At 35.8% G+C, this 13,876-nt stretch overlaps 1 protein-coding gene across 1 annotated transcript in view; it reads right to left on the bottom strand.

Moving 5' to 3' along the window:
- LOC116752610 (EGF-like and EMI domain-containing protein 1) overlaps nucleotides 1–13,876 on the bottom strand; it is a 131,940-nt gene that overhangs the window by 87,443 nt on the left and 30,621 nt on the right. Inside the window, 2 exon segments of the mRNA XM_032629389.1 lie at nucleotides 1,186–1,236; nucleotides 1,239–1,304. Of these exon segments, the coding sequence (XP_032485280.1) occupies nucleotides 1,186–1,236; nucleotides 1,239–1,304 (117 nt within the window).

Here is a 13,876-nt window from a genome sequence, read left to right as displayed (position 1 = left end):
ATAACATCATTTTGTGGCCCATGTAGTTTCTGCAGGCCTCCCTTTAAATGGATAGGTCTCACCATTATTTTCCCAAATAGAACCTCCTCCTTGTACGGTCCTGCATGCCACCCCCCACCAGGACTCTTAAGAGGAAATACTCATTTTTCTAAGGTACTTATAAAACCCTACATAGGCAGTAACTTTGGGGACAGACTTTTTAGGAATAATGTACCAGATATTATTAAAATAAAAATTTGAAAAAGATATTATATAGATAAGTATGGATATATGTATATATCTATATATGTATACATTTGTCAATTTTCCACAAATTTTAATAAGATCCTATTCTGTGTCAGAGACTCAGCAAGGTAGGTGCTATGCAAACAGAGGACCAAAGCAGAAATGTTCTCTGTCAGAAAAGTACGTTAACATAATCCACAGAAAACTTTATCTTGGTTTTGGCTTAAAGAAAAAAAAAACTAACTTCACACTAATTTTTATGTCTAATTCTTTTTCAATTTCTTAAAGTGTTTATCAGTCCCATAAGTCAGGAAACATTTTGTATTTTCTTAATTAATGCAAATAAACTGTTTCTCATTTCATGGAAATGCTGTGATAAAAATGAAGGATTCTGTGATTTCTCAGAAGTTATTAAAACAAAGAGAGCCCCACAGGAATGACTTCATTTATCAGTTCTGGTCATGAAGTAATTTATCACTTTCATCTTTGAATTGAAGTGTGTCTGTTTTGCTATTTCTAGGAAACAGAAATAAGTAACCTTGTAGTTATAGAGTTTCTTTCTTTTTGGTTTTAATTATTCCTAACTTCTGAGAGCACTCATTTGCACATAGTTGCTTTTCAAAGGTTATCCCCACCTTCTGTAGCCTATAATAAAAAACTCCCTGTGAGGTTATGGAAGGTTTTGAAATATTAATTCTGGAATTCACTTCAGAACAAAAAACAGAAAACAAAAAGAATTAATTCTGAAACTACACCAGATCATTTTTTGTAACTAAAAATTTCACTGAGTTTTTACAGTTTCATAAAAATACCTTTCAGAATGATCAAATAAGAATATAAATGTTCTTTTTTAAGCATAAATGAAAACACCTTTCTCCTAGCTGTTCTGACTAATCAAAACTGAATTACCACAGAATTTCAAACAATTACCCAATTAATCCATCAGTTTCAACTTCCAACCTGCACAGGCCTTTTTGTATTCAGACAGCTGGTACCCTGGGTGACAGGACTCCTGGCCACGCCATGCTCACTCTGACAGATGTGAGCACATCCATTTCCACCCATGCAGGGGTCCATCGCTAAAAGCAATTAAGCAGTGATAGTTTTCAATTCATTAACTTCAGAAAGATGTACAAAGCAGAAGTGTGGAGAAAGGTAAAAGAGAACTGGGACAGGAGGATTTCTTACATAAAGATGGTAAGGCCTCTGGACAGTCTTTCCCACTTTCAGATGACGCTAATCCAACAAAATGTTTCCCATTTTGTGATCTGAGCTCCAAAATCTGAACAAATCCAAACATGGATCGAGGTCAAAGAACCGGCTAATTTTACTCTTCTCAAAAGTCCATCTGCTGCCCTCTTGTACCCAAAGTTAAATAGAATCAGCAGGAACTCCTCCACACACCTTTTCATTTTTTTCTCCTTCTGTCCTCACCTTTTCTACTCCTTTGAGCAGCAATTATCCTCAGATAAACCTTTCACCTCCTCTAGATCTCCTCTGCCTTTGGATAAGCAACCACGGTGCCAAGAAAAGGCCAACTGGAGCAACATGGGAGAGTCTTAGCTACCGCTGCCATGGAGATGAAATAAAGAAGTTCAGATCCCACTGGAATTAGTGAGTGACCTCCTTCTGATCTCCTTTTCCCCTCACTTGCTCTCATCTTAGTCTTAGTCATATTCTCTGGAAGTCCAAAGTAATGTGAAGCCACACGTCCTATAAGGAGTACCTCCACACAGAGCTTATTTGTTGAATTGATGAGCTAAGTGATCCTGGTCTGACTCTGTAAATCAGCCTTGGCTACATTACAAGCTGCTGGGGTGGGAATTCCTACTCCTGTATGTTCCCCATTTCCTTTTGTAAAATAATGCACAGAATATAAAAAGCAGAACAGTGAATAAAGCTACCTTGCTCCCACATTCACCCAGTTTCAATGTAACAACTACCACAAAATGTAAGCTGGCAGTACATTAATGATTGCATGCTTTTATTAATTTCTTGTAAATCCTTCCAGACTTTATGAAAATATAAGTGATACAAATATCTATCTATCACAGATACAATATACATTGTTCTACTTCTTGCTTTTATGTAGGGAGAGATTGAATTGAATTTGTGGATCAATTTGGGGGAGTATTGCCATTTGAACAATATTAAGTTATCTGATCCATGAACGTGAGATGTCTTTCCATTTATTTTAGTATCTAACTTATTTCAACAATGTTTTGCAGTTTTCATTATATAATTTTGGAACTTCTTTTGTTAAATTTGTTCCTATGTATTTTATTTGATGCTATAATAACTAGAATCGTTTCTTAACTTTACTTCCAGATTTTTCATTGCTAGTGTATAGAAATCCAATTGATTTTTATAGTTTGATCTTTAATCCCACAACTTAGTTGGATTTCCTTGTTAATTCTAATAGTTTTTTTAGGTGGATTCCTTAAATTTTTCTGTTACAAGATCCTGTCATCTGTGAACAGAGATATCTTATTTCTTCCTTTCTAGTCTGGATGTCTTCTATTTTCTTGCCTTTTTGCTCTGGCTAGAACTTGCAGTACAATGTTGAATGGAAGTGGCATGAATAGATATCCTTGCCTCATTCCTGATTATAGGGGGAAAGCTTTTAGCACTTCACTATTTAGTGTAAAGTTACTGTGTGTTTCTCATAGGTTCCATTTATTAGGTTGAGGAAGTTCTCTTCTATTTCTAGTTTGTTGAGTTCTTTTATCATGGAAGGGAGTTGGATTTTGTCAAGATTTTTTTCTTGCATCTATTGAGATAATCAGGTGGGTTTTGATATGGTATATCACATTAATTGATTTTCAGATGTTGAACCCATCTTGATTTCCTGAGATAAATCCTACTTGATCATAGTGTATAATCAGTTTTATAAATTGTTGGATTTGGTTTACTAATATTTTGCCGAGGATTTTTACATCTACATGCATAAGAGATATTGGTCTGTAGTTTTCTTTTTTGTGAAATCCTTGTCTGATTTTAGTATCAGGGTAATACTGGCCCCATGGAATGATCTGGGAATTGTTCTCTCCTCTTCTATATTTTGGGATAATTTGTGAATAATCTGTATTAATTTTTCTTTAAATGTTTGGTATTATTTACCACTGAAATCATCTCAGTTTAAACTTTTCTTTTGGGAAGGTTTTTTTTTTTTGGCGGTACGCGGGCCTCTCACTGTTGTGGCCTCTCCCGTAGCGGAGCACAGGCTCCGGAGGCGCAAGCTCAGTGGCCATGGCTCACGGGCCTAGCCGTTCCGCGGCATGTGGGATCTTCCCAGACCAGGGCACGAACCCGTGTCCCCTAAATCGGCAGGCGGACTCTCAACCACTGTGCCACCAGGGAAGCCCTGGGAAGTTTTTAAATTACTAATTCTATCCCTCTCTCTCTCTCTTTTTTTTTTTTCCCCAGGAGGATGTGTGTAGGTCACACACAAATACTACACTATTTTATTTACTTTTTTTTTTACCTTTTTTTTACAATTTAAATATAGTTAAGGAACAGTATTATGTCAGTTTCATGTGTATACCATAGTGATTCAACATTTAAATACATTATGAAGTGATCACCATGATAAGTCTAGCTTTATTTATTAAATGTCTAACCAGATTTTCTATTTCTTTAGAAGTCAGTTTCAGCAGTTGCTGTCATTCTAGGAATGTGTTCATTTCATCTAAGTTATCTAATCTGTTGTGACACAGTTGTTCGTAGTATATCCTATTTTCTTTTTAAATTTCCTTAGAGTCAGTAGTGATGTCCCTCTTTCATTAATGATTTTAGTTATTTGAGTCATCTTTCTTTTTTCCTTTTTTCAGTCTAGCTAAATGTTTGTCGATTTTATCGACATTTTCAAAGAACCAACTTTTGGTTTTAATTAATTTTCTCTCCTGTTTTTCTATTCTCCATTTCATCAGTTTCTATACAAATCTTTATTATTGTCTTCCTTCTTTTCTTACCTTTTCTCATCCTTTCTCTCCTTGTGTTGCTCCTGCCCAGTATCAACTCTCTAAAAACTCTTACATTCGAGTCTGTAGATTCAATCTGCCCCACAATTTCACAAAAGTAAAATTTGCTGGACCTTTTTGGTTTTGCTTGTTTTCTTCATTTTTTTCTGTATGCTTTGTCACAGGTTAAGAAAAAGATGTTGACCTACACAGCCATGTTTATACCAGAAACTTACTTTCCTTACTCCATAACCTCTACCACCAGCTTTTAAGACCAGCAGTCCCCAACCTTTTTGGCACCAGGGGCTGGTATCGTGGAAGACAATTTTTCCATGGAAGTTGGGGGGAGATGGTTCAGGCGGTAAGGTGAGTGACGAGGAGCGATGGGAGGCAACAGATGAAGCTTCACTCGCTCGCCTGCCACTCACCTCCTGCTGTGTGGCCCAGTTCCTAACAGGCTGCGGACCAGTACCGGTCTGCAGCCTGGGAGTTGGGGACCCCTGCTTAAGACAATGGGAGAGGTAACTTTTCTTAACTCTGAAAAGTGAGAAGTCAATTCCACCAGATACAAGATTATAAAGCATACTGCAGTTATCTTTGATATGTTCTTCTCATTGACGACTACCTCTGGGAACTTCTCTAAATTTACTTTAATCTCTTATTGCCCTTAATGCCTTCTTTATGCCCAAGGTCTCCAACTATGAGGGCTACCGGTCCAGAAAATGGCTGCATATAACCTCCCTACAGTAAGCCATTGTACTGTCAAAACTCCCTTCTGTTTTTGAGACTGATTTTAACTGTGAACTTAAGGATTGGGCTCTAGAAAGAAACATATGGATTGGACTCTAGAAAAATCATAAAATAAATCTCCTACAGTGGCCACTGAAGCATTTGATTGTAAATTTGCAGCTTTTATTCTCAGCTTCAGAACATAGGAGGGCATTTGAAAGTAGAACGTGGGCCACAAGTATTATTTACAGTTAAGAAAGACTGAAAAGACATTGGAATGTTTATCTTGTGTTTAGAGATAAAGGACAGTGCCCTTTACATAGTAGCACTTAAATGGGGCTTGTGATCCTCCAAGAGTAACTGTAACTGGGCTTACCTTCTGCAATAAACAACGGATATTGGTCACCAGACAGCACAGGAGGTGCAACACTGAGCGAAGAGAAACAAAAAGCTCAAATATTGCTGAGTTCTGCTGGAGGCAACTTCTGGATTACAGCACATGAAAGAGAAACCAAGGAGAGCTCAATGATCTTCCTCAACTGGAGAGACAGATCCCACATCATGATTGTTAAGGCAAGTAGAATTTGTGGAGTGCTGGAAAGGGGGTGGGAGAGTGTTATGTGGAGAAAAAAAAAACCCTCCAAAATCTATATAATGATCCTTTTGAACCTTTGACTAAATATAATTCAATATATACATAGGGTACCTCTCCATGAAGTCAAACAAATAACAACACACTGGAAAGAAGAATGAGGGTAACTGTTAGCCAAACAATTCCCAGAGCACACACAGAGCCAGGAATCAGTTCTCAGCAGCCAAAGTGGAGAAATGTTGTTGACTACACAGGGCATTCAGTAGAGATTCCAGAAGGGCCATGGCTAAGTAGTATGGCTAATTGAACCCCAGAGTAAAGTTTACTCTAGATTCGCCCTAACAAATCTTAAAAACAGAGCTTGACAGGATTAAACTAATCTGTACATGAGCTAACTTGGCATCCAGAAAAAAAAGTATGATATTTTTTAAAGGAGTACAACAAAAGCTAGCACTCAACCATGTAAAATTCATAATGTCCCATACCACATGAAAAATTAATAAACATCTGTAAAGAGTAAAAAAATGTGACCCATAATCAAGAAAATACTCATTCAGTAAAAACAGACTTAGAAATATTAGTGATGATTAAATCAGCAGATAAGGACATTAAAGTAGCACTATATATAAACCAAATATGCCTAAAGAATTAAAGAAAAAAATGCATTTAATAAGGAGGAAAATAGAAGATATTAAAAAACTACAAAAGGGAACTTTTGGAGAAGAAGAATACCAGATCTGAAATAAAAATTTCACTAAATGGGACTAGCAGCAGATTAGATAATTAGAAAATTATGGAACTTGAAAAAACTTAGAAATATAAATTATCCAAAATGAAGCAAGGAAAGAAAAAAAAAACAGCCTACACAATTTAAATAAGAAAGTATGGGTAACCAGTAGGGCAATATTAAGCAGACAATATCAAGTAATTTGAATTTTAGAAGGAGATTCTCTAGTCAAAGTACCAGGAAAGAGGCAGCCTAGCAAGACAGCAAATTTCTACAGAATAACCACCCTACTGTAGCCAAACATGACACCAGAGGTTGAGTGGCAAGGCTAGACTATCCCCCTCACCAGGCTGTAATCAGGTGTTTCTCCCCCTCCCTTGGGGTGGTATCAGAGGAAGGTTTTGGAGAGTCAAAACTTTCACCACCACTCTAATAACGAGCTCACTCCACCATGGTATCCATGAAAGCCATATGGGAACAGTAAATAGGCACATGTACACTTCCTAGCCAAGTGGCATCAGTGGCGGCCCAGTGCAGAGCTAGAATTCCCATCCCTGCACAGAAGTAATGAGTCATACTCTCCTCAGGAGTTCACAGAAGCCAGATAGGAAACTTGGACTTCTACCTCGATCAGGCAATAACAGGTGGCATTCTCCCCTTATCTTTCCTAGAGTTGTGTCAAAGAAAACTAACTAAGATAGAAGATTTAGATGAGATATAAAGTCTCATAACATAATACACAAAATGTCCAGGTTTCAATAGAAAATCACTAATAATATCAAGAATCAGGAAAATCTCAAAATGATTTAAAAAGTCAACCAATAAATGCCAAAATTAAAATGTTAGAAATGTTAGATTTATCTGACAAAGATTTTAAAGCCACTATTATAAAAATGCTTCAATGAGCAATGACAAACATGCTTAAAACAAATGAAATAGAGTCTCAGCAAAGAAACAGAAGATATGAAGAACCAAATGGAAATCTCAGAACTGAAGAACACAATAACTGAAATAAAATATCAATGGATGTGCTAAAAAGCAGAATGGAGGGGACAGAGGGAAGAATCAGCAGATGGAAGATAGAACAATAGAAATTACCCAACTGAACAACAGAGAGAAAACACACTGAAAAAGAAAAGAAAAAAAATATGGATCCTCAGAGACCTATGGAACTATGACAAAGCTATAGCATTGTGTCAATTAAGTCTTAGGGGATAGAAGAGAGAAAGTGGGGCTGAAAATATGTTCAAAGAAATGAGGCAAAAAATGTATCAAATTTGATAGGTCATAAATCTACAGATCCAAAAACTTGAGTGAAGCCCAAGCAAATGAACCCCGTCAAAACCAACCCTAAGGTATACCATAGTCAAACTTCCAACAATTAAAGTCAAAGGAAAAATCCTTAAAGCAACAAGAAAGAAATGATACCTTATCTATCAGAGAAAAATGTGAAATAACAAAAGATTTCTCATCAGGAATCATGGAAACCAGAAGGAAGGGACAACATTTTTCAACTGATGAAAAAAAAGCACAACCCAGGATCCTATATCCAGCAAAGTTACCCTGCAGGAATGAAGGAGAAATCAAGACCTTTCCACATGATGGAAAGCTAAGAGAATTTATCTCCAGCAGACTACTCTGAAATAATGTCATTTTTCTAAATAGAAGGGAAATTATTTTTTTTAAAAAAAAGGGAATAGTGGAACATCAGGAAAAAAGAAAGAACAAGAGCATCAGAAAGAAAGAAAGAGCAAGAATAAGAAATATTCTCATTTATAATTCCTTTTCTTAATTTTATTATTCTTATTAATATATATATATAATTTATATATAAATACAAAAAACTTTTCCTCCCCTCTTGAATCTTCTAAATTATACTTAATAACTGAGCAAAACCTATAACATTGTCTGATGTGGTTATAAACGTACATAGAGGAAATAGTTAAATAATTATATATGAATGGAGAAGAGTAAAGAGAAAGTAGTTAAGGCTTCTATACTTCACTTGAATTGGTAAAATGATTCTACCAGTAGATAGTCAGTATACACAATATAATACCTGAAACAACCAGTAAAAAGCTAGGTAAAAAGATACACTCAAAACTGTTATGGGGGGCTTCCCTGGTGGCGCAGTGGTTGAGAGTCCGCCTGCCGATGCAGGGGACACGGGTTCGCGCCCCAGTCTGGGAAGATCCCACATGCCACAGAGCGGCTGCGCCCATGAGCCATGGCCACTGAGGCTGCGTGTCCAGAGCCTGTTGCTCTGCAACGGGAGAGGCCACAACAGTGAGAGGCCCACGTACCGCAAAAAAAAAAACCAAGACAAACAAAAAAAAAAAACTGTTATGAATAAAATGAAATGGAATTCTAAAAAATGTTATAGTAATGCATAGGAAGATAAGAAAAAGATACAGAAAAATTAAAAAAACAGAAACAATAAGCAGAAAAAAGAAATGGCAGACAAGCTGTGACATATCAATAATAACATCCATGTAAATGGCTTACTATGCCAATTAAAAGGCCCATATTTGAAGAGTGACTTAGAAAACATGTCTCAACTATATACTGTTACATGAAACTCACTGCTAATATGATATAGGCAAGTCAAAAGTAAAAGGATGGAAAAGATACATATCATGCAAGCATTAATCAAAAGAAAGCAGGAATGGTTATATTAATATCAGGTAAAGTAGATCTCAGTGCAAAGAAAATTACCAGAGACAGAAAGAGACATTATATAATAATAAAAGGGTCAATGCACCAAGAAGATATAACAATCTGAAATGTATATGCACCAAAACAAAAGAACTGCAAAATATGCAAAGCAAAAGCTGATAGAAATGAAGGAGAAATAGACAAATTCACAATTTTGGTTGTAGACTTCAACACCACTCTTTCACCCATTAATAATAGAACAACTAGACAGAAAACCATCATCAAGAACATAGAACTCAAAACCACCATCAATCCATAAGATCCAGTTGACACTTATAAAATACTCTACTCAACAACAGCAAAACATACATTCTTGTCAAGTGCCCACAGAACACTAAACAGAGCACATCTTCTATGTAATCCCTAAGCCAAAGAGAAAATCTCTAGAGAAAATCAAAATCATCAAGCTGAATAAAAACAAAAATTCAACATCAAATATTGGAGGACACAGTTAATGCAGTGCTGAGAGGGAGAGGGAGAGGGAGGGAGATCTGCAGTACTAAATACATTGAAAAGGTCTCAAATCAATAATCTAAGCTCCCACCTTAAGAACTTAAAATAAGAAGAGCAAAAGAAACCCAAATCAAGTAGAGTGAACAAATAGTAAAAATGAAAGCAGAAAGCAATAAAATTAAAAACAGAAAAAATAGATAACATTATTGAAGCAAAGAGCTGGTTCTTTTTTTTTTAACATCTTTATTGGAGTATAATTGCTTTACAATGGTGTGTTAGTTTCTGCTTTATAACAAAGTGAATCAGCTATACATATACATACATCCCCATATCTCCTGTCTCTTGCGTCTCCCTCCTACCCTCCCTATCCCACCCCTCTAGGTGGTCACAAAGCACCGAGCTGATCTCCCTCTGCTATGCGGCTGCTTCCCACTAGCTATCTATTTTACATTTGGTAGTGTATATATGTCCATGCCACTCTCTCACTTCGTCCCAGCTTACCCTTCCCCCTCCCCGTGTCCTCAAGTCCATTCTCTATGTCTAAGAGCTGGTTCTTAGATCAATAAAATTGGCAATAGCGACTGACAAAGAAAATAAAAGATACAAATGACCAATATCAGGCATGAAACAGGATATCACTATAGACCCTGATGACATCAAAAGTATAATAAGGCACTACAGCAAACAACTCTGCCAAATTTGGCAACTTGGATGAAATGGGCTAATTCCTTAAAGGAAATACAAACAACCACAACTCGTTCATATGAAATAGAGAATGTGTATAGACCTATGACTCTGAAAAAATTAATTCATCAGTTAAACACTCCCCAAAGAGAAATCTCCAGGCCCAGATAGTTTCACTGAATAATTATACCAAATGTTTAAAGAAGAATTAACATCAATTCTACAATTTCTTCCAGAAAATAGAAAAGGAAATACTTTACAATTTATTTATTTTATGAAGCTTGCATTATTCTAATACCAAAGCCAAGCAAAGATGGTACCTAAAAAAGAAAAAAAAAGAAGAAAGAGAATACTATAGACCAGTATCACTCAAAAATAAAATTACAAAAATCCTTCACAAAATTTTAGCAAATAGAATCCAGCAATATATACACAAATTATGCAACATGACCAAGTAGGTTTATTGCAGCATGCAAGGCTGGTTCAATATTCAAAATCAATCAATGTACTCTTCATATTTACAGAACAAAGAAGAAAATTCACATGATAGTATCAATCAATGTCAAAAAACACTTGACATAATTCAACGTAGTCACGATAAAAAGAAAATGGGAGCACTGAGAACTTCCTCAACTTGATACAGAGCATATACAAGAAACCTACAACTAACATTATACTTAACGGTAAAAGACCAAATTATTTCACCCTAGAGCACAAGAATGTTCATTCTCATGGCTCTATGCAACATAGTGCTAAAAATTCTAGCTGGTGCAATCAGGCAAGAAGAGGAAATAAAAGGATCATTGATCAGACAGGAAGAAATAAAACTATTCCTATTTGCATATGACATGATTGTCTGAAAATCCTAAGGAATCTACAAACTCCTAGAACTAAAATGTGAGTTCAGCAAGTCAGCAGGATACAAGATAAACATATAAAAGTAAATTGCATTTATACATACTATTAATGAACACATGGACAGTGAAATTAAAAAGACAAAACACCTGCAATTACTCATCTACAGGACACATTTTATATATTTGAATAGATTACATACAATTCTTTGAAGGCAGGGACCTGACTCATATAACTTGATATCCCCATATGTCTAGAATCTATATAGAAGGTGCTTTATAAACTGTGGTTTGCTGGAAAAAGGATGCAACTATCAGAAATTTGGTTTCAGGTATTTGTCTGTTAGAAGCTGGAAAATTGAATGACACAATAGATACACAGTGGTAGACTCTAGATGCATATGAGGGAATAGGACCATGTCCTTGCCCTCCTGAACCATTCATTCTGCTGGGTGAGGTAGACAGTATATGAGTAAATCAATAAGAAAAATCATCACAGATTATTCTGAGTGCTGTGAAGGAAATAAACAGGATGATGTGAGAGACAGTAGCTGAAGAGGAGAGCCTGACGGGAAAAGAGAATTTGGGGTAGAGGTCTTAAGACATTGAGGTAGAAAAGGCATAGCATACTCAAGAACGAAAGGAAACCTCTGGATGCACATGTAAGACACTGTGGTCCACAGTAAAGATTTTGGAATTAATTTAAGTTCAGTAGTAAGCCATTGATGATTTTAAATGGAGAAGTGGTAAGGAGTAAAATTCCCATGTCTCCTAAATCTTGGTTCAATAATCCTTTATTTTTATTAAAGATGGTTAAAATATGTGTATTTTTTAAGAAAATGCTTCATTACAAAATGGTAGCCCTGAAGCCACATGGGATAAAATCTTTCATTGACTTTGCAATCTTAAAAATCTCTCTGTTTCTTGCATTCTTATGCACAGTTAAGGCATTTCAAATTCAAAAGAAATTGCTGTTTCCTTTTTACTTCTGTGTAACTTGAAGAACACAAATAAAAAGGTAATTTGGATGTATGAGTTTGCATGAATTTCACTAAATATGTTAGCTTAAGAGCAGTTTAAAATAATACATTGCAATTTATCTTGAACAGCTCAAACTCTGGCTGAAAATCATTTTAAGGGCTTGATTATTAGTCACAATTATCGAAAATGCTTAAGTAAAAAATAAAATAATTTTATTTTATATATTCCCAGTACAACTTAAAACCTATTTAGGTTTTTAACAAATATGAGATAAAAATATGATTTAAAAATTGGTTATGACTATAATATTTATTTCAAATGAGTGTTTGTCATATACTTCTACTTTCCAAAGAATGTATTGGATAAACAGTCAGAGAGATATTCTTGACTTATTTGTAAAATTAAACACATACAGCCATCTTGCAAACTGAGCCAATTTACACCTCTGAATTTTAAAGAAAAACTTCTTATAGCATCTGTACAAATGTACACTGAGGCAGCTAAATGTTATTTAATTATAATCAGTGACACAAATTTCAAGCTCAACACCAGAATTTTTTCTCCCTTAAAGATGCTCTATTACACTTCCTCAAGTTTTCCAGTCACCAGTCTTCTGACAGTTAAAGACGGAAGAATTAAAGATGCCATGGAAAAGATCTGGCTACTTCTGTTCTTAGTATTAAGACCTCCCAAGACTCTCAGGTAACACTTTCTCAAAATGACTTTCTCAAAAGCACATGTTGGTAACCTCCATGTATATCCCCATAGGCCCCAGAGCATTTGCTAAAGGTATTCACTAGTCAGAGTCCCTTGATTTCCTCTCTCTGGAGTCTCACTTTTTGAGTTTCAAAGATGCCTGAAAGCAAGTGATTCTTTTTGTAAGGTTAAGATATCCATGTTTAACAAAATACCCATGTGGCTAAACAGTGCACCTCTTCATATATGAGGGTTTATCAGCATTTTACCAGGGAATATGTTCTGGTCCAAGAAATATATTCCTAATGAAAATTACTTGGATATATGGTAATAAAATATCCCCTCTAAAATCCCAACAGCTTCCTTAATTGTTGATATTTTAAATATATGGGGTCTCTATATGTGCAGCAATTCTAGGTAGAGGACTTCTGTGACCTTGGCATTGTCCTCTGGACCAATTCTTACTCTTCTTTCAAAGCTTAACTTAGATATCATCTCTTAAAAGCTTTTTCTGAAGCCCTTTAGGCTGGTTTACATGCTATGTACTGGGGTTCCTATAATATATTATGTACAACTTTACTACTGTGTACTCTTCATGCATTTGTCTCCCCCACCAGACCATGAGCTTCTTGAGGGCAGGGACCTTTGATTTTTGTATCAAAGAACTCTTCACTTCCAACTCCAGTGCCTGGTATATAATAGGAAGTTGAAAACGTCCCTTGCAGGAAGAAAATGAATGACAAAGCAACATGTGAGAAAATGGTGAAGAAGATAAGCAGATTTTCTATCTGGTGAAATACCAAATGACTATCCCAAGCCTGAAAGAAAGAAATCCTCAAAGCAAAAATGAGATAAAACAATCATTCATTCCATGCTCTTGAAAAAGAGGCAGGAAACCCCCCAAACCTTTAGATTTTCTTTTTAAGTTTTGCTCATTACTAATATTATTCATTTCCTACACTCACTAGAACTGTTAAAGTCCCTCAGAGAGTCAAGATTTATTTCTAGCACAGCATTATGGATCCTTTTCATCTAGTCCTAGATAAAATGCAAGAAATCTATTTAGTTCATGGAGAGAAGTGCGGCTGCCGTTGGAGCTTCTACATGCTTAATGAACTGCATGTTCACTTGAAAGGCTAATCCCATCCAACTAGAGTTAGGGCCATTATGAGGCTTACAAGGGTGCTCAGACATGAAATGCTGGCTAAGAATCTAACTGAGATTCATAATAGACAGCATCCTGGTTTATAGGACAGGGAGG

The sequence above is a fragment of the Phocoena sinus genome, chromosome 4 (genome assembly GCF_008692025.1).
Source record: "Phocoena sinus isolate mPhoSin1 chromosome 4, mPhoSin1.pri, whole genome shotgun sequence".
Taxonomy (NCBI): Eukaryota; Metazoa; Chordata; class Mammalia; order Artiodactyla; family Phocoenidae; genus Phocoena; species Phocoena sinus.
Note: the sequence above shows the minus strand (reverse complement) of the source record. Positions and strands in the feature narration are given on the sequence as shown.